Below are 27726 nucleotides of genomic sequence, written 5' to 3' on the forward strand. Positions count from 1 at the left end.
TTGTTCCTAGATGGTCACATAACAAGATCTCTCATTCACATGTTCTTCTTACAACGTAATATTGACATTCCTCCTTCTATCAACAGATAGGGTCTATGTTCCCTTCCCCTGGATCTAGGCAGGTCTGTGACCACAGAGAAAATGAAACTATAGGATTTCTGAGGCGATGTCATTAAAGGCAATATAACTTCCACCTGATATTATTGGACACTCTTGGAAACCAGCCTCTGAGGAAGTTGAAGCTACAAGAAGATGCTACATGTTGGTGTTCTAGTCAACATCCAGTATCAGCCAGCCTTTGAGACGACATCAGACACCATCTGACTGCAACTGCACAAGAGATCCCAAGTGAGAACTGCCCAGCTGAGTCCAGTCAACCCCCAGAACCATGAGAGAAAATAACTGATTGCCAGTGTTTCAAGCCAATAAGTTTTGAGATGATTTGTCGTGTAGCAGAACATGAGGGGTGAGGTAAAGGGAAATTAACCATCAAGTAGATAAACTGTGAAGTATGCAATTTCTTTTGCAGCTAATCTTTTGATTGGTTCAGCACAAAGAATTGTTGAACTGCCTTTTTTTTTCTTTCTGTTTAGTCATATATTCATTAGCTTTTTAGTGAAGGTTCCCTCGATAAAGTCCTACTATATCTTAGTTGAACTAAGAGTATTTTTCATATCTCGCATGTAGAGAAAAGAGAGATCAGTGGCTCTGTTGGTGGTAGACAGATAGGAGAGTGGCAGCAAGAACCAATCACCCTAGAGCCAAGGTAAGACACAGAACTGAGACAGAGTGTAGAAATCCAAGGAATAGGTGTATAAACAATGGTCCCTTCCCACGAGTAATTACATCACAGAAGTATCTAAGTTTAAGAACTGGCAATAAATTTCTGAACATGGAATTCTATTTAAAGTGACTTTTGGGGAAAAAAAGGTGACTTCCAAAAAAAAAAAAAAAGGTGACTTTCAGGGTGTCTGGGTGGCTCAGTTGGTTAAGCCTCCGACTCTTGGTTTTGGGTCAGGTTATGACTTCAGGGTTGTGAGATCAAGCCCCGTGTCAGGCTCAATGCGGAGTCTGCTTAAGATTCTCTTTCTTCCTCTCTCCCTTCCCCTGCTCACACAATCTCACTTACCCTGACTTTCAATAGGAAGTTGAATACGCATGGGTATGAAAAGTATGTTGGCTCAGGTTATAATACAATTATCTCTCTGCAACTTCTCTGGAAATCTATACATTTATGAAAAGAAATAATTCCTGATTAATGGTACTAAAAATAATTTATATTTTCTTTGTTTTGCTTTGAGGACAGATGGGTGCCCTAAGCTTAAATATGTAAAGCAAAAAACAATTAAAGCTTCATTGAATGGAACACACTGAAGAAGGGCTCTTTTTCTGCACAGAAAACACTGCATAGGATGACTGTTGACTTTTAAAAAACAGTCACAGTAATCATGTATTGTGTTCCTATGGCACAGAGGGCACCAGGATACAAGATATTTTCAAAATGTATTAAAAACCCTCTTCTTTTTTATGCCTCCAGATATGCCCACTTTCTCCCTTTTTCTCTTCCAGTCCTTCCAACAGTATTAAGTATGTCTATTAAATTTTCTGTTTGAAATTCTTTTTTCCTGCGTAAGCAATGACTGAAACAGTACTTGTTACCAGAAGAGTTATTTAGTATAATAATAGAGAAACCATTACCACTTGCTCCCCTTGATTCTTTAATCCTACACATTCTGACTAAGGGGAAAACAGCCCTCAAACTTCACCACTGCTATGGTAAATAATATTCTTATAGGTCACTCCAGTGCTTTGCAAAGCCAGCTCCTTAGATTAATGTATGATAAAGACAATGAATTCCATGTAGCCATAGCTGCGCTTTTGCTATAAAAGTTAGTTGTAGGGCATACCAAGGCAGTGGCCAAGATATCTCTTAAATCAATAGATGGATTTGCTGGCAGAATCACTACAGTGAGGAAAAAAAAAACCATAACCAAAAGAAGTATCTATTCCTGGTGAGGACAAATCACTGCCACTAGATGGCTTACTGGTCTCCAAGGGAATGGTGCCTTACTGAATGCTTGGCATTTGCCTCTGCAGGTGACAGTTTGGGCTCTCAGCACAGATAGTAGCTAGAGCAGCCTTCATGAGGGGAAGTCCCACTTTTGAGCTCATCTTACAGAAGCTGCTGTTGTCCCTTCGTATAAGAGCTCACTGACCAAACACTGGGGTGGCTAGGGAGAGACTGACATCTACAGGACAGCTGGACTTACCCATCTGATTACAGAGTCTCCTCTGCATTGGGTAGCCTTGATGTGTATTCACATGGGACACAAATACCCTCCTACTCTATGCCCATTACAAGATGCCCATCTATGTACCTCTTCTCCAGACGTCCCTGTCATCAGACTTCCAAGCTCCTTTTTCCCAAGTTTTCAAACAAATCAGTAGCTACTATTTATCAGTCAAGGTGGACTGGTCTCCCTCTGACCATTTCTCCAACTGCAATGGAATTTTAGGTCTCTGGAATTGGCATTAACTCAGAGCCAGTATCTAGCAACCCCCAAAAGGTCATAGTGTTTCACTTTTTCTACAACAATAACCCTAGTAAATGAATGCAAATCCTTTTGAAGAAGGCTGATGGGTACATTCTTTATACTATTTTATGCTCCACTACTGTACCAAAGTACTCACACTTTGTAATCTATTATCAAAAGGGTTTAAAATAAAATCTGCATAAATTACCATCTTTAATATAGAAAATATAATTTTGATGATTTTCATAATGTATTTTAGCTCAACAATTAAATTGGGGAAAATATACAGCTACATGCTGTCAAAAGTAAATTAGCTTAATGCTGGCAGAAGGAAAGATTAACTGGAAAATTTGCAACTTATAGTTTCATTATTACTAAGGGTAAGAATACGTTGATTCTAGAAGGTTTATTATGCCTTATTAATAGGAACTGGCACATCAAAATGTTAGATAATTCCAGGGATTTCTGATATACAATAAATATTTATTGAGGGAAGCCTAGTTGGCTTAAGCATCTGCCTTTGGCTCAGATCATGATCTCAGGGTCCTGGGATCAAGTCCCGCATCGGGCTCCTTGCCCAGCAGGGAATCTGCTTCTCCCTCTCCGTGCTTCTCCCTCTGCTTGTGCTCTCTCTCTCTGACAAAAAATAAAATCTTAAAAAAAAAAAAATGAACATGTATTGATTGTCTTCTATGTAGAAAACACTGTCCTGAGGTGGACTCAACCTTTTATATCATTGAGAAGTAACCTTGAACATACTGATTGCATCACTTCTAAAACAGGCCAGATGGTCGGCCTACCACCGTGTAAAAAGATCTTTGGAGGCACAAGAGGATATTTCTCAAAATAGATGGGAATAATCTTAGAGTCTCTAACTTTAAGCCTTTCATACAACTACTCTGTAAGAAGGAATCAGAACTGATCATCTGGCTTTATCCCATATATTTAGTATTTAAGTTAAAATTACTATAATAGCCCTTATTCAGCACCTTTAATTAATTTCCCCTATTTCATTTATTTTACTAATATTTAACCCCACTGATTTAGTCAATTTACTCCAACAGCTTCATTGAAAAATGTAGTTTTAACTGGTTCTAGCATTTCTTAACAAAAGATTAAACAGCAGGGAATTTTAATCAAATATCAGATCAATAAATCATCAGGTAGAAATAACCAGCTACAAACAAAAGGCAAATTTAAAAGAATATTGATTTTAAATAAAAAAACTCCATAAACAAACTAAAATATTTCTTATCTTCAAGATATATATTTGATTGTTTAATTCTGCTGTGATCATGGAGTTTATGATGGGAAATATTTAACTCTCTCACCCAAACCTGAATTTTATTGACTAAAAACAGGGAACACCGACATTTAGAAATGCTTCAGGGATGGAAGGAATAATTGTGACATCAACCCACTGATACTCAGAATAAAAATAAAGGTCCTTATGTCCTATTCTTGAATTACAAATCCTGGGGAGCATAGATAAAAGCTTCAGATACGTAAAATAAAATCTAGTTATTCTAAAAATTAAGTCCTGAGCAATCTGTTAGAGCAGTGTTTATCAAACTGCAATATAGGTGCCATAAAAAGCTTTTACTTATTAAATAACTGTTTGTTTGGTTTTTTTATTTTTTATTTTTGAGAGAGCATGCATGGGGAGGGGCAGAGGGAGAGGTTAGAGAGAAAATCTAAAGCAGGCTCCACACCCAGCATAGTGCCCAACCTGGTCTCAATCTCACGACCCTGCAATCTTGACCTAAGCCAAAATCAAGAGTCCCATGTTTAACTGACCGAGCCACCCGGGCGCCCCCATTACATATGTCTTATATAAAGAAATACCTGCTTATATTCCTTGAATTTCAATCCCTTCCAATAGATCCCATCTTTCCTTCTACTAATCCTAATTTGTAAAGTTGATATAGAGAGACCAGGAGTAAGCAATCAAGGATAACATGTGACCCCACCAGCCATTTGGGCAAATTATTGACGGCGCCATCATTTGTGCTAGACATAAATACCTTTTTTAAATCTCCTTAATCTCTTCTTCCAGTTGTTCTTCTTCCTGATTTTATTCTTTACCTTCCTTAGCTTGCATTCCTCTCTATCACTTTTAAAACCTTGACATTACCTATTCATTTAATGTCATAATGTAGTATTATTAGTAGTATTTAGCCCTAAAGAAGTTTCCCTCCACCAGAAAGACTATAAAAAACTCATTTGATACTTTTCTCCATCTATTATGTGTAGTTGTGATGTGGGCATAGATCTAGGTATACAAAAGTAAGACAAAGAAATGTAGGTAAAGTTTCTGCCTTAAAGGTGTTCAAAATCTCAGGGAGCTGATTACGAAATAAATTATAAGAAAGTTGTGTACAAAATGATGGCATGGTGAAGCAAATAAGTGCTTTCATTTTTAATTAATAGGTTGTATTCTTTTCTCTTGTTCATCATAGCAACTGATACACTTGGTGTTGGACAGGATGAGGGGCATGCGAAGAGTCTGATAGAGGTGCAGCGATGTCTGGGGAGTTGTGCGAACTCTGGGGGGGAGGTGAGGTACAGTCCAAATATCTAAGGGTAGAAAGGCCAAGCCTCAAAGAAAGTAGGTCAGACCTAAGCATGAACAAACCCCTCCACTGTAGATAAGGACAATTTTTACCAATGGCTGAACTACTTGCATCCTGCAATGAGCTGAGATGTTGAAAAGTCACTTGTTTATGTTTTTATAATCTATACATGTCTCTAATAGAAACTTCTGTTTCAGCGATTAGTTTGATCTGTAAAACAGCCGAAAAAGTGTTGTCTTTGTGTCAACTGAAGTATGAACTTTTCTAAATAACCTTTCTAAAACACCTCAAGAGGTCGGCTACCAAAACATACACTATGAAGTTAATAAAATATTCTCGCAAATGCAAACTCCACTTCTTTGAAGTGACTAAGTCATTACCACATCTGAAAAGCTGCCGTGATTATAGGATTCCTTTTCACAGGAATCATGTATGGTTATATCAGTACCTGTTTTGCTCTTATGTTAACATCCACAAGAGAGTAATGGGAAGATTCCTTAATAAGATAATAAGACTTAATAAGATAAAAATACATGTAAATGACACATACACAAAATCCCAAACTTCATGACTATTACTGTGCTTTAGAAAAACAGCTCTACAAAGTATTTCAAATCAAAGCCACAGGATGCTAACAGAGGTTACTAAAGTTTTGAACATTAAAGCATTTGAAGATGATAAAAATGAATCATCTTCCTTTCCTAAATCCAAGCACAAGTCTCACTTTTCAAAATCATATTCTGATGCGGCATGAAGCCCATCCAGAATATGACCAAGCCCAATGCATCAGTTAGCACTCAATCTTCAACCAAACCAAATATGACAGCTAGAAAGAAAGTGTTACCTAAACAAGAGATACCCTTTCAGGGGCGCCTGGGTGGCACAGCGGTTAAGCGTCTGCCTTTGGCTCAGGGCGTGATCCCGGCGTTGTGGGATCGAGCCCCACATCAGGCTCCTCTGCTATGAGCCTGCTTCTTCCTCTCCCACTCCCCCTGCTTGTGTTCCCTCTCTCGCTGGCTGTCTCTATCTCTGTCAAATAAATAAATAAAATCTTTAAAAAAAAAAAAAAAAGAGATACCCTTTCATATAAAAACATCCCCCCTCTAAAATGTGGCAAGTTACTTACAAGGAACCTACTCAACAAGCAACTTACATCCCCCTCTCCCACCTCTGCATATGATTCTAAATATGAAACTAAGAAAACATTCATTACTTCAACCTTCATCTAAAGCTACCTGAGTGAGAAATCTAGAGTTCATTAAATTAACACAGAAGCACAGTTTTATATGTTAAATCAAATGTTAAAATGAATATGCATATTTAGGCATGATCTACTTTTATTTTTGGATTCAAAACGCTACCATTTTTCTGTTTTTTTCAAAATAATTTCAAGCTTGTTTTACAAAGATGAAACACACAAACATGATTATAAAATCTAGGCAGAGTGCAATTCCTATGTTCACTCTCCACTTTGCTCCCTGCTTCCAAACCAGGCAGCTCATCATCTACTTCACAGACACAAAAACATCCTTAAAGCATTTTCATTGTTGTTTTGAGTATTAGCTTTCAAGTCAAAGCTGCACACACACATTTACAGTATGCTTTGCCGTTGGATTATATGACCTGTTTATTTAACTTTGTAGAGATGCCAGAGATGCTTCTCTTTGTAGAGAAGCACACAGATATGTAACAATTTTTATTACTGTACAAGTAGAACTTCTCTTTAGAATTTGCCAAATGACTTCCCAATTAATTTTTCACTCCAAATGAAACTTTGTAATCTTTAATTACTAAGCAAAAGATTTTTGTGATCTTAAGAGTAACCCGATCTTGTTTACTAAAGTATAAAATGAGACTAGAAAGTACAAACCTAAAACAAAAAAACAAAAACTTAATGCACTTTTGTCTACATGGAAAGAGTACTGACTCTGGTTCTCTAGTGTTTAGATAAAGAGGCCATTAACAAAAGTGCTCAGATTACTCCTATATACACAAAAAAGGAGAGATGAGAAAGAGCAAAGCAATTTCTAAACTAATAGCAAATAAATTAAGTTCACTCTCCCACCCAGGAAGAAAGAAAGGATCAGCAATATTCCCACCTCTTTTTCAATTTTCGCAAACTCAGGTAATCTCCCAATTGTATAACTGTGTAGACAACTGCTCCACCAACATTTTCTACCCTGATTTATCACAACCGTGTTTAGAGCATTATTTAAATGGAAGCACACTTTTTAAATTTAACATATCAGCTTTATGGAGAAAACAAGGACTAACACTTATGTTGCAGATTACAAAGTATTTTCATATACATTTTCTCATTTATTCTGCTGAAGAAGGCATCAGGATTCTCATTTCATAAGGAAAGAGACTGGCTTAAAGGGGGTAGTAACAAGTCTAAAGTCAAAGGGATAAATCTGGAACTAAAAGCCCAAACTCTTAGTTTAATAAATACATTTTCACTCACTTCTTTAATGGAAGTATTGGGTTAACAAGTCACCTTGTTATTGATTCCCAATGTAACGTCATACATGTTATGCTATGATAAAATAGAGTTGAGCTATATTCAGTGGGTATGTATCTCAAAATCAAATGAAACTACTCCATTTTAACAAGTATCAGAAAATGCTAATGATACGGAGTCACTACAAAGTTGAGTGTATTTTTCAATGTTTAAAAATTTAAAAATCTACCCATAGTTAGCCACCCAAAAAAAATTTAACTGAATTTAACATGACTGTTTCTTAAAAGATTTTAAGACTACATACACACTTGACAAAATATCATAATTATTAACTTCTATTACATTTAGATTTAAATGCCTATTGTCTGAAGGGCTTAAAAAAGAAAAAACCTGTGAGTTTAGTAATTTCCTGTAGATTAATGAATGCTGAAATGAGCAACTTTTTTATTCACAATGCCCTCTACTGGTGGCAAAAGTGGTTCTAATATATTTATTACAGGAAGTTGGATTCGTTTCTTTACTGTGATCCCCCAACACCTGCATATAAATCCTCTGGAATGCTTGTTAAAAATACAACTTCCCTCCCTCTATGAAATACCTACAGATATTGTGATTTCACTATAACTGGAACTCTGCATTTTTAACAAGTTCCCCCAACAAGTAAGTGGAGAATCACTGGTTTGGTTAGTTATATCAATACCTGACTTTCAAAGCACAATAACTTTGTGAAAAACTCTGGAAAGGTATTATTATCCTGGGTTTATAAATGAATACTGAGGCTCAAGACAATTTATTGCCCCACGTAATATGCAAAAAAGTAGCAGAGCCACTAATATTTTCTTATTCCTGGAGGTATTGTGTCCTTCGAGGAAAGAATAAGAAAATTCCATCAGCCTTAAAATTCAAATATTTATTTCTTTAAATACAGCTTAGTAGCAGTACATGCTGTAACTTCTCAACTCTGGCTTGACATGATAGCGACCTGGGAGTTGGTAAAAATGCTTATACCTAGGTCCCACATTCAGAAATGCAGGTTTAGTAGGTTTAGAGTCAGGCTGGACATTGTTCTTTCTTTAAAGCTCCCAGATGATTATAATCAGCCACCAGGGCTGAGCATCACTTAAACCAGTGGTGCTCAGCCTATGATGTGCAGGGAATCACCTGGAGGACACAGACTACTGGGCCCACCCCCAGAGTTTCTGATTCCGTAGGGTCTCGCAGGGTTTGAGAATTTGCATTTGTAACAAGTTCCAGGTGAGAACCACTGGTTAAGAATGTTGGCTAGTGGTTCTCAACCTTCGCTACACATTAGAACCACCTAGAGAAATTTCTGAAATCCTGATAGCCAGGTACACACTTAGACCAACTGCATCAGTCTCAGGCATGGGGGACCCAGGCATCTATATGTTTACAGCTCCTAAAATTAAAAAGGTTTATAAAGCCCATTAATATGTAAATGGGTATAGGGTGATTTTCCAAGAGCATAGTGTAGTAAGCAAAACTTTTTGGATCAGAAACACTTCTTTCCAGGCACATAATTAACAGACCTAAGCGTGTGAAATACTAGCCTATGGGATAAAGCAGAAACTGCTTTGAGTGGCCTATAAGACAGTCCCCTCCAACCTTCTCCATTGCCAAACGCATCCTCCCTCCACTGCATATGTTCCTATTAAAATATTAACAACTCTATTGCAATTATCTGTTGTAATGTGACTGTTTACACTCTTTCTACAAACAAGCTCTTTGCAGTCAGAGATTGCACCTAATTTATCTTCGGTTCCCTAGAGTCTAATATGATGCCACGCATAACTGTTGCTCAACGAACATGTGTTGAGTAACTGATTGCTATCCCTACTTTCTGTAGAAAAGGGAGTGTTAAGAATGGCTTTAATGCTTCCAAGAAGTGATGCAGACAAAATTTCCTGATCATAGTATAATAAATCTAATAATTATGAAGAGTAAAACCACCCTTACGTTTGGAACTTTAATACTAAAAACACTCATTTTAATTCTAGAGGGAATCAAACTGAAATTGTAGAAATTTTAGAAAATAAAGATTTGTACATATCAAAGCATATGGAATATAAACAAAGCATTCCTCAAAGGAAAAATTAAAAAAAAAAAAGAATGGCTTTAATGCAACCTAGAATGTGAAAATAGATTTTGCATAACTAAAATAAAAAACTGAATTTTCTCCCTCATAAAGCTACTCTTATTTAGTATTGCTTTATTATTTGCACTTAGAGATGATAAATTTCACTTGTCTTGGGATCTGCCACATCTTCAATTCATTAGTAACTTAAGAGTACCAAAGAGCTATTCTAAGAATCATTTAGCTAATGATCCAAAAAGGAGTACAAAGGCTTTGTGTATTAATGAGATGAAGTTTCCAAAAACCCTTAAGAGAAAGGAAAAAAAGCTTAAAAACTGTTGTTTTGAAAATCCAAGTTTTTAAAGTTTGGACATACTAAAATCAAATCAAATCAAATCAATTTTGATTCTTTGGTTTTTGCTTTTTAATTTATAAGGAACAATAGTCTTCTGTGAGCAAGCTGCATATTTAACTCAGGTCAAGCAATTTTGGTATGCATCCAAAAACTTGCAAGATTAAGTTTAGTATTCTCCTTTCCCTCCACAAAAGAAAACATCTGACTTCAACCTATAAAGGTGCTGTCTGGTCTACTGTACAGCTTTCTGGCTCTACGGTTTCTATGTGCCCACAAATATTTAAAATAATCACACATGTAGAAGTCTCAAAGCATCACAAGACTATGCTGCTTCTCAAACTTTTTCAGTTTGTGGTCCTATGAGACTGTATTCGAGGAAATCAATCATGTTAACAAATATTAACATATATTTGTTTTTAAAGGGCAGTAGTGATAATTACCTAAACATATATTTATTCAACAAGGAATTACTAAGTGTCCATTATATGCCAGGCACTGTTTTGGGAGCTAGAGCTGCACAATAATGAAAATAAAGTTCCTTATGAAGCTTACAACCTGGTATATTTTTTCTAGAAAGGAAAAAACTAGAAACATTCTAGTAGTCCAGACTCCAAATAGGGATTCTTTGCAAGAGAGAGGAAAAAGGTTAAGTCTAAAAGTCATTAGTTCATAAAACTCGTTGGAAGGCTCCCAGAACCTCCAAAAATGCTGGTAAACCTAGAAGAAAGAGAAAAGTAATAAATGAAATTTTAAAATTAATTAGTGTTTACCTCTGAATTCCTTCAAGAATATCCTTCACAGCTGCCATTAACTTTTGAAGAGATACAAATGCTTCTTCAAATGATGCTATTTTTGAAGAAGTCAAAGCTGCATTTGGGCCCAATCTTTGAAATACATCCACACTAATAGAGAAAAAGAAGATACTCATAGGTATACATGGACATTTATTGTAATTCAAGCATTTCCAATATATAAAATGAGGTAATACTTATAACTCCTCTCTCATAATCCTGATTTATTTAAATTAGAAATAAGAGACAGTGACTTGGGAAAAATGATCTAGGGCAACAACCATGTGCGTCTAATCTAAAGTAATACTGTATAAGCTGTGGGAATAATGTTTCTTATCAAGAGACCGTAAGACACAGAAGTAATACTATTAATCTACATTCAAATCATTACATAAATACTAACAGTACTCCAGTAAGGAGAAGGGGAAAAAAAAGACATCAGATTTACATGTTTGCTGAAACTGGAAGTTTTAAATGTTCATACACCTCACTCCGGTAATTCCAATTTTAGAAATCTAGCCCATATTCATAATAATTTGCAATTGGTCAACAATTAGTCACCACCTACATGTTCAATGATGTAAAAAGTGTTAAGTAAATAGTGATTAGCCACCTGATGAAATACCAAAGACCTATTAAAATAATGCTCATGCCATCTATAAGAGAGAAAAATACAGGTACACAAAATTTATTTATAGAACATAACAACCACCATATAAAACAATCAACACATATGCTGTACTGGGTTGAATAGTATGCCTCCGAAATTCGTGTTGGTTCAGAACCTCAGCATGTGACTTTATTTGAAATAGGATCTTTGCAGAACCTCCCAAAAGAACCAACCCTGCAGACAGACACCTGGATTTCAGACTTTACGGCCTCCAGAACCGTGAGTGAATAAATCTCTGTTATCTTAAACCATCTAGTTTGTGGTAAGTTGGTATGGCAGCCCTAGGAAACAAATAACCATGCCTTAAAACACGGCTGGGTGTACATAATAACACCTTTAGGTAGTAGCATTCAAGGGAAGTTTCTCACTTCACGGTACTTTCCAAAGCATTTTTTAAAATAATTGTGGTAAAATAAACATAAAACTACCATTTTAACATTTTGAAGTGTACAACTCAGTGGCATTTGATACATTCACAATGTCTGCAACCATCACGACTATCTAGTCACAGAACACTTCCTCACGCCAAAAAGAAACCCTGTATTCATTAAGCAGTCACTCACCATTCCTCCCTCCCCACAGTTCCTGGTAACCACCAGTGTGTTTTCTATCTCTACAGATTTACCTATTGTGGATATTTCATATAAGTGGAATCATATGTCATGTGACCTTTTGTGTCTGGCTTCCTTCACTTAGCATGTTTTCAACATTCATTCATGCCATAGTGTGTACGGATACTTCATTACGGCTGAGTCACATTCCATTTTATGGATACACACATTTTATGAGACACCACATTTCACATATCCACTTATCTGCTGATGGACATTGGATTGTTTCCACTTTGGCTATTGTAAATAGTTGTGAACGTTCATGCACATGTTTTTGTTGAAACACTTGTGTTCAGTTCTTTTGGGTATATACCTGAGTGGAATTGCTGGGTCATATGGTGATGACATGTTTAATGTGTTGCAATTATAATCCTTGATCGTTACCGTGATTATTTTTTTTAACACCTCATTATTTTGTCTCTTTCCCCCCTCTTGGTGAGCAGATAGTTTGTCTAATGCGCCTGGCACTTCTAACATACAGGTGGAATTCAATATACCCATTTGTTGGGTGAATGGATGCATGAATGAAAAACACTAGGTAAGTATCCTCATTCCTCCAACACTTCAGAAAAAATACTAACCATAAAGAAAAATAGTGATAAATTGGACCTTATTAAAATTAGGAATGTGTTTCATCCAAAGATACTACGTGAAGAAAAAGATTTTGTAGTGAGTGGGGCAGCTTATTTAGAGAAAGATTTGAACGTTTTATAAAATAAAAGTGTGGCACACCCTTGAGAATCATTCTTATTCTGCTTCTCTTTCCCCTATTTTTTCTTCTCTATTAAGTAGAGGTCAAAATAAGATAAATCATAGTTAATTTACTCCCCCAACCCACTAAGCTTTGTAAAAAAAAGTTTTAAGATTAAAAACAGCTAATGTTTAATGAGCTTAAAAAAAATAACGTGCTGAGGAACCATAAACTTTTTCCACATTCCTACGAGTGATGTATGAAAGGGGTAAAGCATTTTGACAAGGCTGCAAAAGGGAAAACTTATGGAATCTGAAGAAATACAATGGTTTACTAAGTATAGTTTCACCTTCCTAAAAGAAAAAGTTTTTTGAAACCTAAAATACACAGGGCCTACTAGACCTTCAAATGAGCATCTCTACATGCTCAAGCATGAATGTATTGAAGTTATACAGTGACTCTGGTATACAATCAGGTATGAGAAGCAATCAAGTAGGCCTTAATAACTATGCATTGATAAAGTGATATAAGCATTTTTCATATATTGAAATACTACGAAGTCTATTTAATATATAGAAATTACCTAGAACTCTAACATCCAACATAAATGTATGTATATTATAGGTCAATTCTAAGATAAATAAAGTATTCAAATATTTTCTAAATGAAGACTAAAATACCTTAGAAATGGCTTTAATCTATTTTATTTTGAAATTGATAATAATATCTGCCTAGTATATGTGGTAACCTTCTGCTAACAAGAGTTTCTGATTAGCCAAAACATTTCAAATACTGGACTGGACAAAACAAACAAAGATATGAAAATACAAATGCTTTATATGAAAGCACAAATTTTTAAGTATTGTTTTCTTTAGCTTACATGTTAGGTATTGGTATTTCTTTAGTATGACAAACTACACATTTGTTTGAAAGAAATTATAATTGTAGCCAAGGGCTAAAAATGGGCCCTAAGTCAACAGTGTTGTAATAGAGAATAGATGTTTAAGAAGCATGCTCATATTCCCTTGCTGCTAGGACAGATGATCTTAATCCAAAATAACTTGACCCTTGAACCAAAATCTTACTAACAAGCATATAGTATGACCCATAAATATATACTATACATAAAATTATAGAAAGATTATGGGCTTGGGAAAAAGTACAGGAGGGAGGGTTGGCCTACTTTAAAATCAGGTACTTTAAATTATTTTTTTAAGTTACTCCAGCAGCATTTAAAGAACTACTCACAAATAGTCTCTATCTTTTCATTTTACCAGGAACGTAGTACTTTCATGTGTATCAAAGGAATAAAAGCATTTCTTCCTTTTACGTAAGAGTTTTTATCTTTCTTTTTAAAAAGTCTTACATGAATTTTCCCTAATCCAAAATGACCTTTTCTTAGATTATTTTAAATTCTATTAAGGCTTTGTGTTCTAATTTGTTTAGCCAATCTAGGTGGCTTTCATTGGTTTTAACGTACATGGGAAATACTTCTCATGAAGGTTTCACATCTGAATCACCTGGAGACATTGTTTTTTATGCACTCAGTGTCACGTCAGATCTACTGAGTCAGAATTTCTAGGCATACAGCCTCGGCGTATATAATTTTAAAAGACTCGAGATAAATCTGTTTGCACCCTTTTTTAAGCATCACTGTTTCTAAGGCACCAGTTTGATAAAAGGCCCTCAGTAACATAATCTAATACATTAAACTCACAACCCAAACACTAACTGTTCAATGAATAACAGTAATGATGGAAAAGCCTAGAATTCAAAAATTCTTAGAAAATTAGTACCTGTTTTGACATAATGTAATCCAAACATTCTCTAGGATAGACCAGATTTCTTGATGTCTGTTGGGCTGGGGAAGATGAGAACCTGAGAAAATGGTGATTTCTTGGTTATTAGACTTCATCAAAGAAATATCTTCTTGCTTTTTACCCACTGTAGTTTCTGAAGGATTTTGCCTAAGTTTTGCCTTGACCTGGGGAAATAAGAATTACACAAATTTCAGCTAGTCCTTCACTAGTGAGAGAAATTTAATGCCAATTGTGCTTACAATGTTCTAGCTTTCCAAGAAGCGTTGATTACTCTTTGTCCTTGATTATGTACAGAATATTCCCAGAAAAGCATCAGAACTAAAAAAAAAAAAAATTTTTCCTTTTCCATTTATATCAAACAATATTTCCAATGTATTTACTACAGTGACCTTTCTTACTAACATGCTAATATCAATTTAAGAATACTGTTTGGGCACTTCTACACATGTCGTATTAAACAAGACAGAGAACACCTAGGATACAATGATAAGTATGTGGAATCAAGCCTCTAAGTACCCTACAATCCATTAACAAGAATGAGACTGAAAGGGTTATTAAAAAAAAAACACAAGAAACAAGATAGAATGTAAACCTTTTGCCATTGAAGAAACCGCTAAAGGTTTCTAACGTAGGAAGTGATAGATCCAGAACTGTACTCTAAGAAAACCAGAACATGAGAGGCAAGAAGACTGTCTAGAAGGCTACTGAAGTAATCCAGGAGAGTAGTTCTGAAAACTTGAATTAGGTAGGAAAAGGCAGTAGAATAAAAAGAAAAAGAAAAAAAAAGGTACACAAGAAATAAGGAATGAGGGAGACCCTACGATTTTTTTAATCTGGATGCCCAGAAAAAAAATGGCACAAATAATAGAAATATAAAGTGTCCATAAGGAAAAAATAGATCAAACCCCCTTGATTTACTTCTCCAAAGGAATGTAAAGACAGTTTTATTTGGTAATAGTCAAACACATCAACACTTAAAAGCATCACATCTCAGATACAGGTGCAGGAAGTACTGAAAATGCTATTTTAAAATGTGCCACATTCATTGCAATCTTAAACAGCACTTCATACTATGCCTTGCTGATGAAGGCAATGCACTGAACATATCATGTATGATAATGTAATAGCAGTAAGCCATTTAATGTATATTTATCTACATTTCTGGATTTTACGGCCACCTGTAGTAAAGCCAAGAAGAAAGGCAGTTATGGAAAAGAAGAGAAACAGACCACAAGTCTGTGTTTAGAATGTCGACTGTGAATAATAAAAAGATATTTAGGTAAAGATATCTAGCAGGTAATTGGATATGTAGATCTGTAGCTTAAAAGATACAGCTGGGAACCATTCCCATGCAGACAAACCTCAGAGGTAGATGAGACTGTTAGGAGAGAAAATAGGAAAGAAAGGGAAGGGAAGGGAAGGGAAGGGAAGGGAAGGGAAGAGAAGAGAAGAGAAGAGAAGAGAAGAGAAGAGAAGAGAAGAGAAGAGAAGAGAAAAGAGTAGACAAATCAAAGGAAGAAGGGAGGGAATAAGGAAGCAGAAAAAGACCAACAAGATACGAGAAGAATCAGAAGTATTCAGCAAGAGAAGCCAAAAGAGGTTAAGTTTCAGGAAGGAAAGTGTGGACAACATCAAGTGCTGAGAAAGGCTGAGAAACTAGAAAAGAAGGAGAAAGGGTGGATTTGATCATGGATTTGATCAATGATAACCTAATTCACCTAATAGAGTGTGGAGGTAGAATTCTACTTATAAAGGATTAAGAAGTGAAGAAATGGAAACAAGGGTTATAGATTGCTCTTGAAGAAGTTTGGTAGTTGTTGGAAGGAGTTAGTGTACTAAATACCAGGCTAATGACAAGTATTTAAGAATACAGATCTGAGCATATTTTAAATATTGATAATTAAAGATACTGTACAGAGTATGAGAGCTATACTATTGATTCAAATAATTTTTAAAAAAATGACCTTGGGGGAAAATATTAACATAAGTGGAAAAAAAAACTCTTGACAGAATGAAAAAAAAAAAAACTTTAACTATGACTTTTAAAACTTGGGGGGTTTTTGTCTTGGCTCTACTGTAACTTCTTCGTGAACTTAAATAAAATCATTCTGTTTCTCTAGGCTTCCTTGTGGATAACAGTTGATAACACTATAATTTCAAAGGTTAGCTCATGGGTTGTTAGTTTCATGTTTAATTAAAAAAAAAAAACTTCCAACACTGTCAGTAATAATAGTTAATATTTTATGGAGCATTTCTTATGCATATATGCAGAGGAACTTTCTAAGAACTTTGTATCTATTAGCTCATTTAATCCTCACAACTGCCCTGTGAAACAGATACTAAGATTATCCATGTTTTAGGGTAAATAACTCGTGCAAGGTCACACAGCTGATACTCATAAACAGGACTCGACCTTCAGTAATCTGACTGTGAATGGGGTTATGATCTCTCTCCAACAATAAAACTAAATATTCCCCTTTTCTATCTTTGGGGGCAGAAAGAAAAAAAGAAAGTTATTCTTCCTGTTTTTGCCTATTTACATTAATTACGCACTTAATAAATATACATGGATGGAAAGACATATTTTGTTCCGAGATATATTTTTTTAATCACCACATACTGGCTTTTTTCCCTCAGCTCTCAAATATTAGTGTATGCAACTATGCAGATGGGTCTCTTTATCAAACACCTACATAGCACCTACTAGTGCCAAGCACTAAGTGCTTTAAAAATATTAATTTGGGGCGCCTGGGTGGCTCAGTCGTTAAACGTCTGCCTTCAACTCAAGGGATGATCCCAGGGTCCTGGGATGGAGCCCCACATCAGGCTCCTCCGCTGGGAGCCTGCTTCTTCCTCTCCCACTCCCCCTGCTGGTGTTCCCTCTCTCATTGGCTGTCTCTGTCGCTGTCAAATAAATAAATAAAATCTTTTAAAAAATAAAAAATAATAAAAATATTAATTTATTTAATTCTCATGATAGTTCTGAGGCACAGATTATTATACTCATTTTGCAAAAGAAGAAATGAAGCTCAGAGAGGTTAAATAACCAGAGGTTAAAAACACAGCTAGTCAGGGGCACCTGGGTGGCACAGTTGGTTGAGTGTTCAACTCTTGATTTCGGCTCAGGTCATGATCTCAGGGTCGTGAAACTGAGCCCCGGGTAAGACTCCACGTTGAGCATGGAGTCCGCTTAAGATTCTCTCCCTCTCCCTCTGCCCTCTACCCCATTCTCTCTAAAAACAACAAAAAACTTAAAAAAAAAAAAAAAAACACCCAAAACACAACTAGTCAGGATGGGGATCTAAGGGGCATGTAGGTCTAAAGTTTATTAACAAGACTGACTTTAAATATTCTATCTTCCTGGCAAAGCAAGTCTTATTTTTTTGGTTGGAAGGCTTATCAAAGAAAAATGTATATATCCTTTTCCTGTTCACGCCCCATTTATATAAAACTCTGGAAAATGATCATTTAACTCTCCGTTTTGTTTTCTCACAAGCCTTTTCAGAAGCAAACAAGTGAATATTCCTCTTTTACTGATTTTCTTGATAAATTAAGTTTGGGACTTTTCTTTTTTTTAGCAGTAACTGTATTTAGATAACCTATCCCTGGAGGTAATCTATTTGTTGCTCAAGTTACTGAGACAGGACTAAGTATTTAGTCATATACCAAAGCTAATGCATTCTACAAAACGATTCCTACTCAAAGTGTATTTTAAAAGCCCAAGCTAAATCTCAAAGTTCCTGGCTGACTTAGACAATGAATTGTTTCTAATATGAAAATAAAGGAGCAACACTCAGAGCTCTAATCATGGAAACAACACAGGTTGTTTCCAGCCACCACACTAGTGCCAGGTGTTGAGGGAAGAGCACTAATGAGGCAGATTCTTCATCACTGGCCTTCACAAATCTCTTGCTAAGTAGCAACTGGAAAATTAGGATCCAGGAATAAATAACAATTCAATATTTTTAAATACTCAGTGGACAACATCTAGTAGGCATGCCATCATCTGATAACACTAAGTTTTAATGCCACATTTTCATGGTAACTCCCATCTCTTGGTTTCCCATTGATGAAATGGCCTTAAATCTGGACATTTATTGTTATTTTTAACACAATCAATCCTAATTTTTTTTTTATTTTCAGTAATCTTAATTCAAAGACTGATAAAGCCTGCAAGTAATCTGAATTTTCCATCTTGTTTACTATGTTTGTTTCACTAAAGATGGGGTTTAGGGCTCAATTCTGTGATAAGAAAGGATAATATATTGTTCCCTACACAATTTAAGTACAGACTCAAGCTGCAATCCCCCAAATACCCAGGTCCATTCTTTCCTACGGATAGTTCTCAAAGTCACATTTGCCATGGAAAAATACAACCGCCAAGGTTTTAGTCCTCTTAACCCAAAAGATCATTTCACCCCTTAAATCAATTTTCGGCAAGAGTAATCACATATTTCTTATTAGTTTATAAAAAAAGATGCTTCTTTTACTTCATGAGATACTCTCTTAAGCAAGTAAGTTCTTTTCCTACCGGTTAAGACGAAGTTTAGTATCTAATCCTTTCATTATTTCATAGGTAGTGGGTCCTATGTGACCATAAAACAACACTGAGACAAACCTGGTCAATTCTATAACTCAGAAAAAAAAATAAGAATATGATATATATATATTAGATGAAAGTATCATTAATGTGTTATCTAATAATTGTGATTACTGAGTTTTTTTATCTGTTTCTGACACATAAAACTCCCAGAATTTTCTAGATTTGAATTTAGAAGCCTGCAGAAATAGAGTATTACCAGAAACAAAACTTATATAGTTAATTTAAAAGAGGTAAAAAGGCATCAGTGCTAGGCTGACTACATAAGGGCCACATGGGAAGATTCTTAAAAAATTGGTAGATCAATTGCCAAAGTCTGAATAAGGTCTACAGATTAGCTAATTGTATTATACCAATACTAATTCCCTGATTAATTATATTAGTTACATAAGATATCCTTTTTCTTCAGGAAACATATATGGAAGTATTTAGGGGTAAAGGGGCATCGTACCTGCAGCATACTCTTAAATAGTTCAGAAAAAAATTGGGATAGATAAGTAGGTAGATAGCTAGGCAGGGAAAACAATAAAGCAAATGTGAAAAAATGGTAACACTGGAGACTCTGGGTAAAGGATATATATTGGAATTCTTTGAACTCGTCTTGCAACTTTTCTGTAAGTTTGAAACTATTTCAAAATAAAAAGTGAAAAAGAACAATATTCCTGGGCACGCCTGCCAGAAGTTTGATTCAGTCCGGTTTGAGAGGGGCTTGGTATCTGCATCTTTTAAAAAAACTTCCAAAGTACTCTGATGGATATTGTGATCCACTGGTCTGGGGCACTAGGAAATAGGTAGTCAAACAACAAGGCATAGCTTGCTTCCATCCATAAATGAAACAATATAAAATTCCAACAATTCCAACAACACATCCATAAGAGGATGTGTTTTATAACTTGCAATAAGAATCGCCTACTTTCCCTTCAATTCACTTAATAATCACTTAATGCCATTCATGGGTTAAAATAAGTTAGAATTGAAATATCCTTTACCTCTGTTGTCTGCTAATACATTTTTAGAACATATGTGACTAGGTAGTCTAAATGGCATTCCAAAGGTCTCTTACCTCTGCAAATGTCTGGAGGAGCTCGTTGACTTGAGCAAAGGCCTGTGGAAGAATACCGTCATAATTTGACCGTGTACTGAAAGCATGTAACAAGCTTTTTGAATCCTGAAGCAGAAATTTCACTGTTGTAAAATCCACTGCATTGTTAGCTGGTAACAGAAATTAAGGAGGAAAAATTAGATAAGAATGAAGATTCAATACAAAAATGTCTTTGGAAAACCAGTCTCATGTTAATTATGAAATTTAAGAAAAGTACACATTTACACCTAACACACCACCCCTTATTCCTCTCTCTGGTGTAAAAGGCATTACAATTAAATTTAGCTAAAGACAATGTTCTTGGAGTTGATTCAGGTATTCCGTATTCTTCAGAAAAGAGAGAATTACCAAACAAGTTAAACTACAGATTTTTCAAGACTGATTTTATTTCCTATACAGATGACTATGGAGGCATCAGAAGAGTCATTTGGTGGTAAGCATGTAAGTTACATGCAGTACCTCTCATTACCAACTCAGTTAATCATGTAGTGATTTGCCTTCAAATTCCATTATATCAAATGTGATACTAGATTTGTTGAAAACAATGTTTCCTCTCTCTGCACAACACAACTTCAGCAAAAATATAAATAATTTGAATAATAGGGTGCCTGGGTGGCTCAATCATTAAGCATCTGCCTTCAGCTCAGGTCATGATCCCAGGGTCCTGGGATCAAGCCCCGCATCGGGCTCCCTGCTCTGCTGGGAGCCTGCTTCTTCCTCTCCCACTCCCCCTGCTTGTGTTCCCTCTCTCGCTGCCTGTCTCTCTCTGTCAAATAAGTAAATAAAATCTTTAAAAATAATAATAATAATTTGAGTAACAGTGAGCTGTGGGCAAGACAAGCTAGCAGAATTTTTTCCTTATAAATTAGCAAAGTAAGTTAATCTACAAAAAATAATTTAAAGGTATAACAATTTTCCTTCAATTAAAATTACTTTTATTAAATCATCAAACCAATTAGGAGAGGTGGTGACAACGATTTCACAGATTTTAAAAGTTATGAACAATGGGGTGCCTGGGTGGCACAGCGGTTAAGCGTCTGCCTTCGGCTCAGGGCGTGATCCCGGTGTTATGGGATCAAGCCCCACATCAGGCTGCTCTCCTATGAGCCTGCTTCTTCCTCTCCCACTCCCCCTGCTTGTGTTCCCTCTCTTGCTGGCTGTCTCTATCTCTGTCAAATAAATAAATAAAAATCTTTAAAAAAAAAAGTTATGAACAATGAAGTTAAGCAAATTTCTAATGTCATCAAAGCTCAGAACAGAAAAAAATGTTTCCATTATTGGAGTAGAAGGCTATATAATAGTTTTCAAAGGCATTTAAAATAACCATGATACAACGTGTTTGTTTTATTTTCTTTTATTTTTTAAAAAAAGATTTCATTTATTTATTTGACAGAGAGAGAGAGAACAAGCACAAGCAGGGAAAGTGACAGAGGGAGAGGTAGAAGCAGGCCCCCACTGAGCAGGGAGCCTGATGTGGGGCTCAATCCCAGGACCCTGGGATCATGACCTGAGCCGAAGGCAAGTGCTTAACCAACTGAGCCACCCAGGCGCCCTGTTTTATTTTCTTTTAATGTTCACAGTTGCAGAGACTCTGTTATATTCTGAAACACCAGCATGGTTTTTCACTGATACTGTGAGTTTAAAAAACTATGTATCATGTATACAAGTATTTGCTTAGAAATACTGAAAGGTCAAATGAAAATAAAAAGTAGATTTTGATAATTAATTATATAATATTCAGAAATTATAATCTAATGTGATGGCTATAATCAGGCTTCTGGCTTCCCCTTTAACAAACAAACAGAGAAAAGTATATTTCTTTACAAAGCACTTAGTTATTTTTAAATTCAATGACTAGTTTAAATTCCTGTAAAAAAAGACAGATAAGAGATGCTACACATAGGACAGAATGTAGACTTGATGAACCTAGTAAATCTCCTTAGCAGGAGAAACTGGGCACAACTTCTTTTAAGGCGCTTCTCCAATGCAATGTTCAATAGGGCTTATATCCTTGAATTAATCATCTGATTTCTGTCTTACAAGAAGTCTTTACTAAGATTATGTGCTAAAGGGAAATAACAATGATGAATTCAGTACCTAGACACAACATAAAAAGAATCTACAAGGATGAAATACTTTAATGCTTATATAAGGTCAGTAATCACTCAGATTAAAGTTAACATGGATAACAAAATTGAAAAAAGCTACAAATCATTTTCCACACAATTTTCTATGAATTGATCTAAGAATCCATTCTTTGGGATACTGAAGTTAAACACATATGCATAATTCAATAGCTGAGGATACTATTAAAAGATAGTAAACAAAATCATAAACTGATTTTTCTAATTCGAAATTACTTTAAGACAGAAGGCACTTTTATAATTCTATTATATATCTTTACAAGTCAGTAAACATTAGGCATCAGATTCTTCTAGACCAAGGATCAATAAATTATGCACACAATGATTCCAAAAACGATTTTTTTAGCAAAAGGAAGAGTCACTATCTCTTCACTTCTCTCCTATTCCCAGTTAGAGCTGCTGCTACGACCTCTAAGCTGTATGCAAAAGACAAACAGTGCCCATCCCTGGCAAAAGAGAAAAATGGAAGACTGCAATTAGATGTGCCATTTTTAAAACTAAATCTTGTTCAAGATCATACATGATTTATGGACTTTCTCTTTTGATAGAACCCACTAAATTATCCTTCCATCCAAGATGTGGAAAATGTTTCTATATACCTTGTAAAAGTGGTATGAAGACACATCCAAAAGGTCGTTCCACGTCTCATATGATACCACTTATAAATAACTTCTATAGTTAAAGATAATGCCTGGAAAATGTCTTTATTTTAAAAATTGGTAACTTTTAAAAGTCATAAGGCTTTTACCCCCTGAGGTAATTTTCAAAGATACAAAACATTTTCCAAAAGTTTACATTTCAAGGGAAAGAGAGAGAGTTGTGGTATACCTCCCACAGAATATGTTTCTGTTTTTGTTTTGTTTTAGCTTCCAGGATGCTCAGTGTTAAAATCCATGTTCAAGTTTTATAATAATTGATTGCACATGTTTTATGGTAAAATTATCTTTCTTATTCTTCATTATCTTGCTCTTGTAACTTTAAACTTGGCTTAAACCATCTCGTGCTCAGGTTGTTACTTAATGGCCGTCTCATATTCAGTTATTTTTCAAAAGTAGACAAGATATAAGTAACACATAAAATAATAAACAGATCATTTCATGTTAGGGGTTCAGAAAACTCAAGGACCAACTGAACATCCTAATAATTGTTACATATACTTTGCTTTTTAAAGGTACAGCAAGAAAAATCTAGTTGTCTGACTTCGGACAAATCATTTACCTTCTCAGGGCTAGTTAGTCTAATCATAAAACATGGGCTTTCATAACATTTGATCGGTGCTTTTCCCATTTTTTCTTCTTAGCAGAGAAACTTTTTTTCAAAGCCTGCCTGGAATCTCCACATATAAAATGATAAAAGAAAACTGCACCGCTGAAGTTGGGGTTGAGGGCCAAAGGCCCACCAACTTTCCAGGCTCCCCAACAATCCTTCCATCTTCAATGTGGCAGCTCCAGAGGCACTTTGAGAAAGTTCTGTACAACTTGGCTTTGTTAAAAACCACCAACTAAGTGGTTGACTATAGTCTCTTCTGGTTCTAGAATGCACTATGCCCCAAAGACAAACATTTCCTATTCTTTAACCATACATTTTAGAATAGATAATTTGATATACTATTTCTAAAATTAGTACATGAAATATGGTCAAAGTTTGTGTGTTAAACACAGTAAGAAACTTTTAAAAATCTAAATTTTACTTACATACTTGATAAACTGTAAAATATGGTTTTAAAAGTTTTCAATCATAATAAAAAATGATATATTCACTATGTCCAGGAACATCAACAGTGATACCATTAATAGTCATCATAAGCTCTGTGAACTGCATCCATTTATGCAGCTGCCACAAACTCCCTTTACAGAAGTGTAAATGATTAAAAAATAATTTACCAATTTCTTCTTAATTCATCGCACATTCCATGGAATATATCAGCTAGCCTGACTTTAACACAACATTGCTAAAGACATGGGGTGCCTGGGTGGCTCAGCCATTAAGCGTCTGCCTTTGGCTCAGGTCATGATCCCCGGGTCCTGGGATCAAGCCCTGCATCAGGCTCCCTGCTCGGCAGGAAGCCTGCTTCTCCCTCTCACACTCCCCTTGCTTGTGTTCCCTCTCTCGCTGTCTCTCTCTGTCAAATAAATAAATAAATAAAATTAAAAATCTTTAAAAAAAGGGGCGTCTGGGTGGCACAGCAGTTAAGCGTCTGCCTTCGGCTCAGGGCGTGATCCCGGCGTTATGGGATCAAGCCCCACATCAGGCTCCTCTGCTATGAGCCTGCTTCTTCCTCTCCCACTCCCCCTGCTTGTGTTCCCTCTCTTGCTGGCTGTCTCTATCTCTGTCAAATAAATAAATAAAATTTAAAAAAAAAAAAAACTTAAAAAAAAAAAAAGACAAAATAAAAAATCCATACCTTTACAGAGATTTTCATATAGGCTCTCAATGGTTAAAAGCAAGTTCTTCTCCATAACTAATCCAAATACAGCCAACCAATGTTTTCTAAAGCACTGTAATAAATGAATTAAAGTCCATGGTGGTTTCAAGTACAGCATCTAAAAAACATTTAGAAAAAATTACCACCTACTAATTTATTTATTATTCCTATTATTAAAAAGTACCTATTTAGGCATTCCTACATATATTTCTGGGCAAAATACAATTAGTTGAATTCTTTTTAAATTAAAAGATCTTTTATTAAAAGCCAATCATAATCTTAAAGCGCTAACTCCATCACAAATTATTTTTGTGAAATTTATATCAGTATTCCTCATAGTTTCAGAAACTATATGTGCAAAACAAAAGCACTGTTTTAATCAGAAGAAGCACAGTTTTAATCAGCAAAGATGGTCAATTTACTTTCCAACAGAGTCAATCCTAGGACATCAATGTAATTATTTCATATAGCTGCAGAAAAATCTATATAGAAAAAAGATGTCAATTATCATTAACACTGGCTACACTCTTGCAAAGACATGTTTATAAAGGAGATTAATCAGTTAGTACTATAAGATGTCAGCACATCCTGTTTTGAATCATTCATATGCAATGACTTCCCCAGGCTCTATTATAAAGTATCTAATTTAAGTCAACCCTCCTAGAATCTTCTGATCATTCGTTATCATCTTGGTTCAGTACTTGATAATATAATCAAGCAGCAAAAATATCATATTGACAAGTATTAGAATCTCACTGAATATCTGGTATAAATGAAATCTACAATTGGGAGGGGATATAATGTTTCTCCTGGCTATAGATATGAACAGCAAAAAACATTAACTAAAAAGACCACTATTGGGGCGCCTGGGTGGCACAGCGGTTAAACATCTTCCTTCGGCTCAGGGCGTGATCCCAGCGTTCTGGGATCGAGCCCCACATGAGGCTCCTCCGCCGGGAGCCTGCTTCTTCCTCTCCCACTCCCCCTGCTTGTGTTCCCTCTCTCGCTGGCTGTCTCTATCTCTGTCAAATAAATAAATAAAATCTTTAAAAAAATAAAAATAAAAATAAATAAAAAATAAAAAGACCACTATTGCCAAACGTGGTATTTTACTGATTGTAGAAAAGATATGAATCTAGAAAATATAAACTATCTTGGGGTGCCTGGGTGGCTCAGTCGTTAAGCGTCTGCCTTAGGCTCAGGGCGTGATCCCGGCGTTCTGGGATCGAGCCCCACATCAGGCTCCTCCACTGGGAGCCTGCTTCTTCCTCTCCCACTCCCCCTGCTTGTGTTCCCTTTCTCGCTGGCTGTCTATCTCTGTCAAATAAATAAATAAAATCTTTAAAAAAAAATAGAAAATATAAACTATCTTGCTAATAATGATCATTTTTATACTTTGATTCTCGTATTTATATGACATAAGCCAAAATATACACTTCTTTTTCTGAATACATATTGCTATGGGAATTCCCTATAGTAGACATTCTAATTCAAATAAACTATAGAAGACAGAAGTTTTTCTGAATTCAAATTAAGCTCCCTGGGGGCAATGTGTCTGACACACAGTAAATACCTAATAAATAGTTGTTCACTGAAAAAAAAATGATAAAATATCATTTCTAATCTTTAGGAAATGTTCATCATTAAACGTTCAAGAAGTTATTTCAAAACCTCAAGAAAAAAAATAATGGGATATAGATTATCACAATGAAGCTTACACACTTTATCCAAGTCCTATTTCCTAAGATGAGGTCATAAATCTTTAGCAATGAAACAGAAATTTTCAACTAATAGAGTTGAAATAATCACCTCCATCCAAAGGTTTCCAAAAGCAATTTTCATTTCTGTTTCTAGTATTGAAGATAAAGCTGTTCCAAGAGATTTTTCAAGATCAGATACCATGCTTTCAAGTATAATGGGTACTCCAGAACGTGCGGGTTCTTCCTCACAGCTCCCTTCTAACAGTGTTGCTTCTTTAAAACAAAGAGTTACAGGCTTTATTTAAGACACCAATGTAATAGTAAGTATTTTACATATATAATTGGTATTTAGCCATAAACAGTAAACATTTTATGTATATAATTAGTATTTAAATTACATAGAAACCAAATCAAAACTTTTTAAACAGTATTTAGAAACATGTATCTATAGAATAGCTGTTTTAGAAGCAACACAAATATATCACATTAGCAAATGCTTTCTTTTTAACAAAAGGCAACAGAATATTTTTATTAAAACAAAAATTTAGGAAATATGTAATATTTCAACCATAATTTTTGTTTTATTATTCTAAAAAAAAGGAAAAATTAAAAGAATGCTTTGCATCAATTTATAATAGAAAATGAAGAATTATGGATCAAAGTGTGTTTTCTTCCAAAAATAATATATTCTTCCAGTTGCAGCTCACATCAGTAAATTGTTTTGAAAGGACCTCCTCTTTAAAGTGAGTTTTTATTATTTCAATTGACATCATTTCATTAACATTACTATTTTGATACCTGAACACAACTGCAATTTCTTTATGGCAAAATGTAAAATATTAAGTGGCTTATCTCTACAAACACCGACTAAGGACTTGAAGTGATAGTAATAGAATGGACAAACTGAAAGCATGTTACCCCTGAAAAACCATAAACTAAAATATCCTCTTCCTCCATCTAAATGTCATTTTGAATATTATGACAAAAGAAATTTTATTACCAAAAAGGTCAAATAAGTAGCAGTAGTAGCAAATATATGAATTTTTATACAATTACACATAAAAAATACATGCAATATTAAAGATTTCAATATTTATTTTTCCAACACAGGGAGAAGGTTTGGAATGTATTTTAAAATTATGTCAAATTTAATATAA

General features: G+C 35.2%; 1 protein-coding gene across 4 annotated transcripts in view; it reads right to left on the reverse strand.

The window, feature by feature from the left end:
- Positions 1–27726, reverse strand: part of SWT1 (SWT1 RNA endoribonuclease homolog) — a 112011-nt gene that overhangs the window by 47841 nt on the left and 36444 nt on the right. For all 4 annotated transcript variants that reach the window (XM_040636279.1, XM_040636280.1, XM_008697028.2 and 1 more), the window contains 5 exons: positions 26679–26842; positions 24849–24987; positions 20262–20410; positions 14575–14762; positions 10786–10917 (listed from right to left, as the gene is read on the reverse strand). In XM_040636279.1, the coding sequence (XP_040492213.1) occupies positions 10786–10917; positions 14575–14762; positions 20262–20410; positions 24849–24987; positions 26679–26842 (772 nt within the window). The remainder of the gene's footprint in view (positions 1–10785; positions 10918–14574; positions 14763–20261; positions 20411–24848; positions 24988–26678; positions 26843–27726) is intronic.

Source organism: Ursus maritimus, unplaced genomic scaffold, assembly GCF_017311325.1.
Source record: "Ursus maritimus isolate PB19 unplaced genomic scaffold, ASM1731132v1 scaffold_2, whole genome shotgun sequence".
Taxonomy (NCBI): domain Eukaryota; kingdom Metazoa; phylum Chordata; class Mammalia; order Carnivora; family Ursidae; genus Ursus; species Ursus maritimus.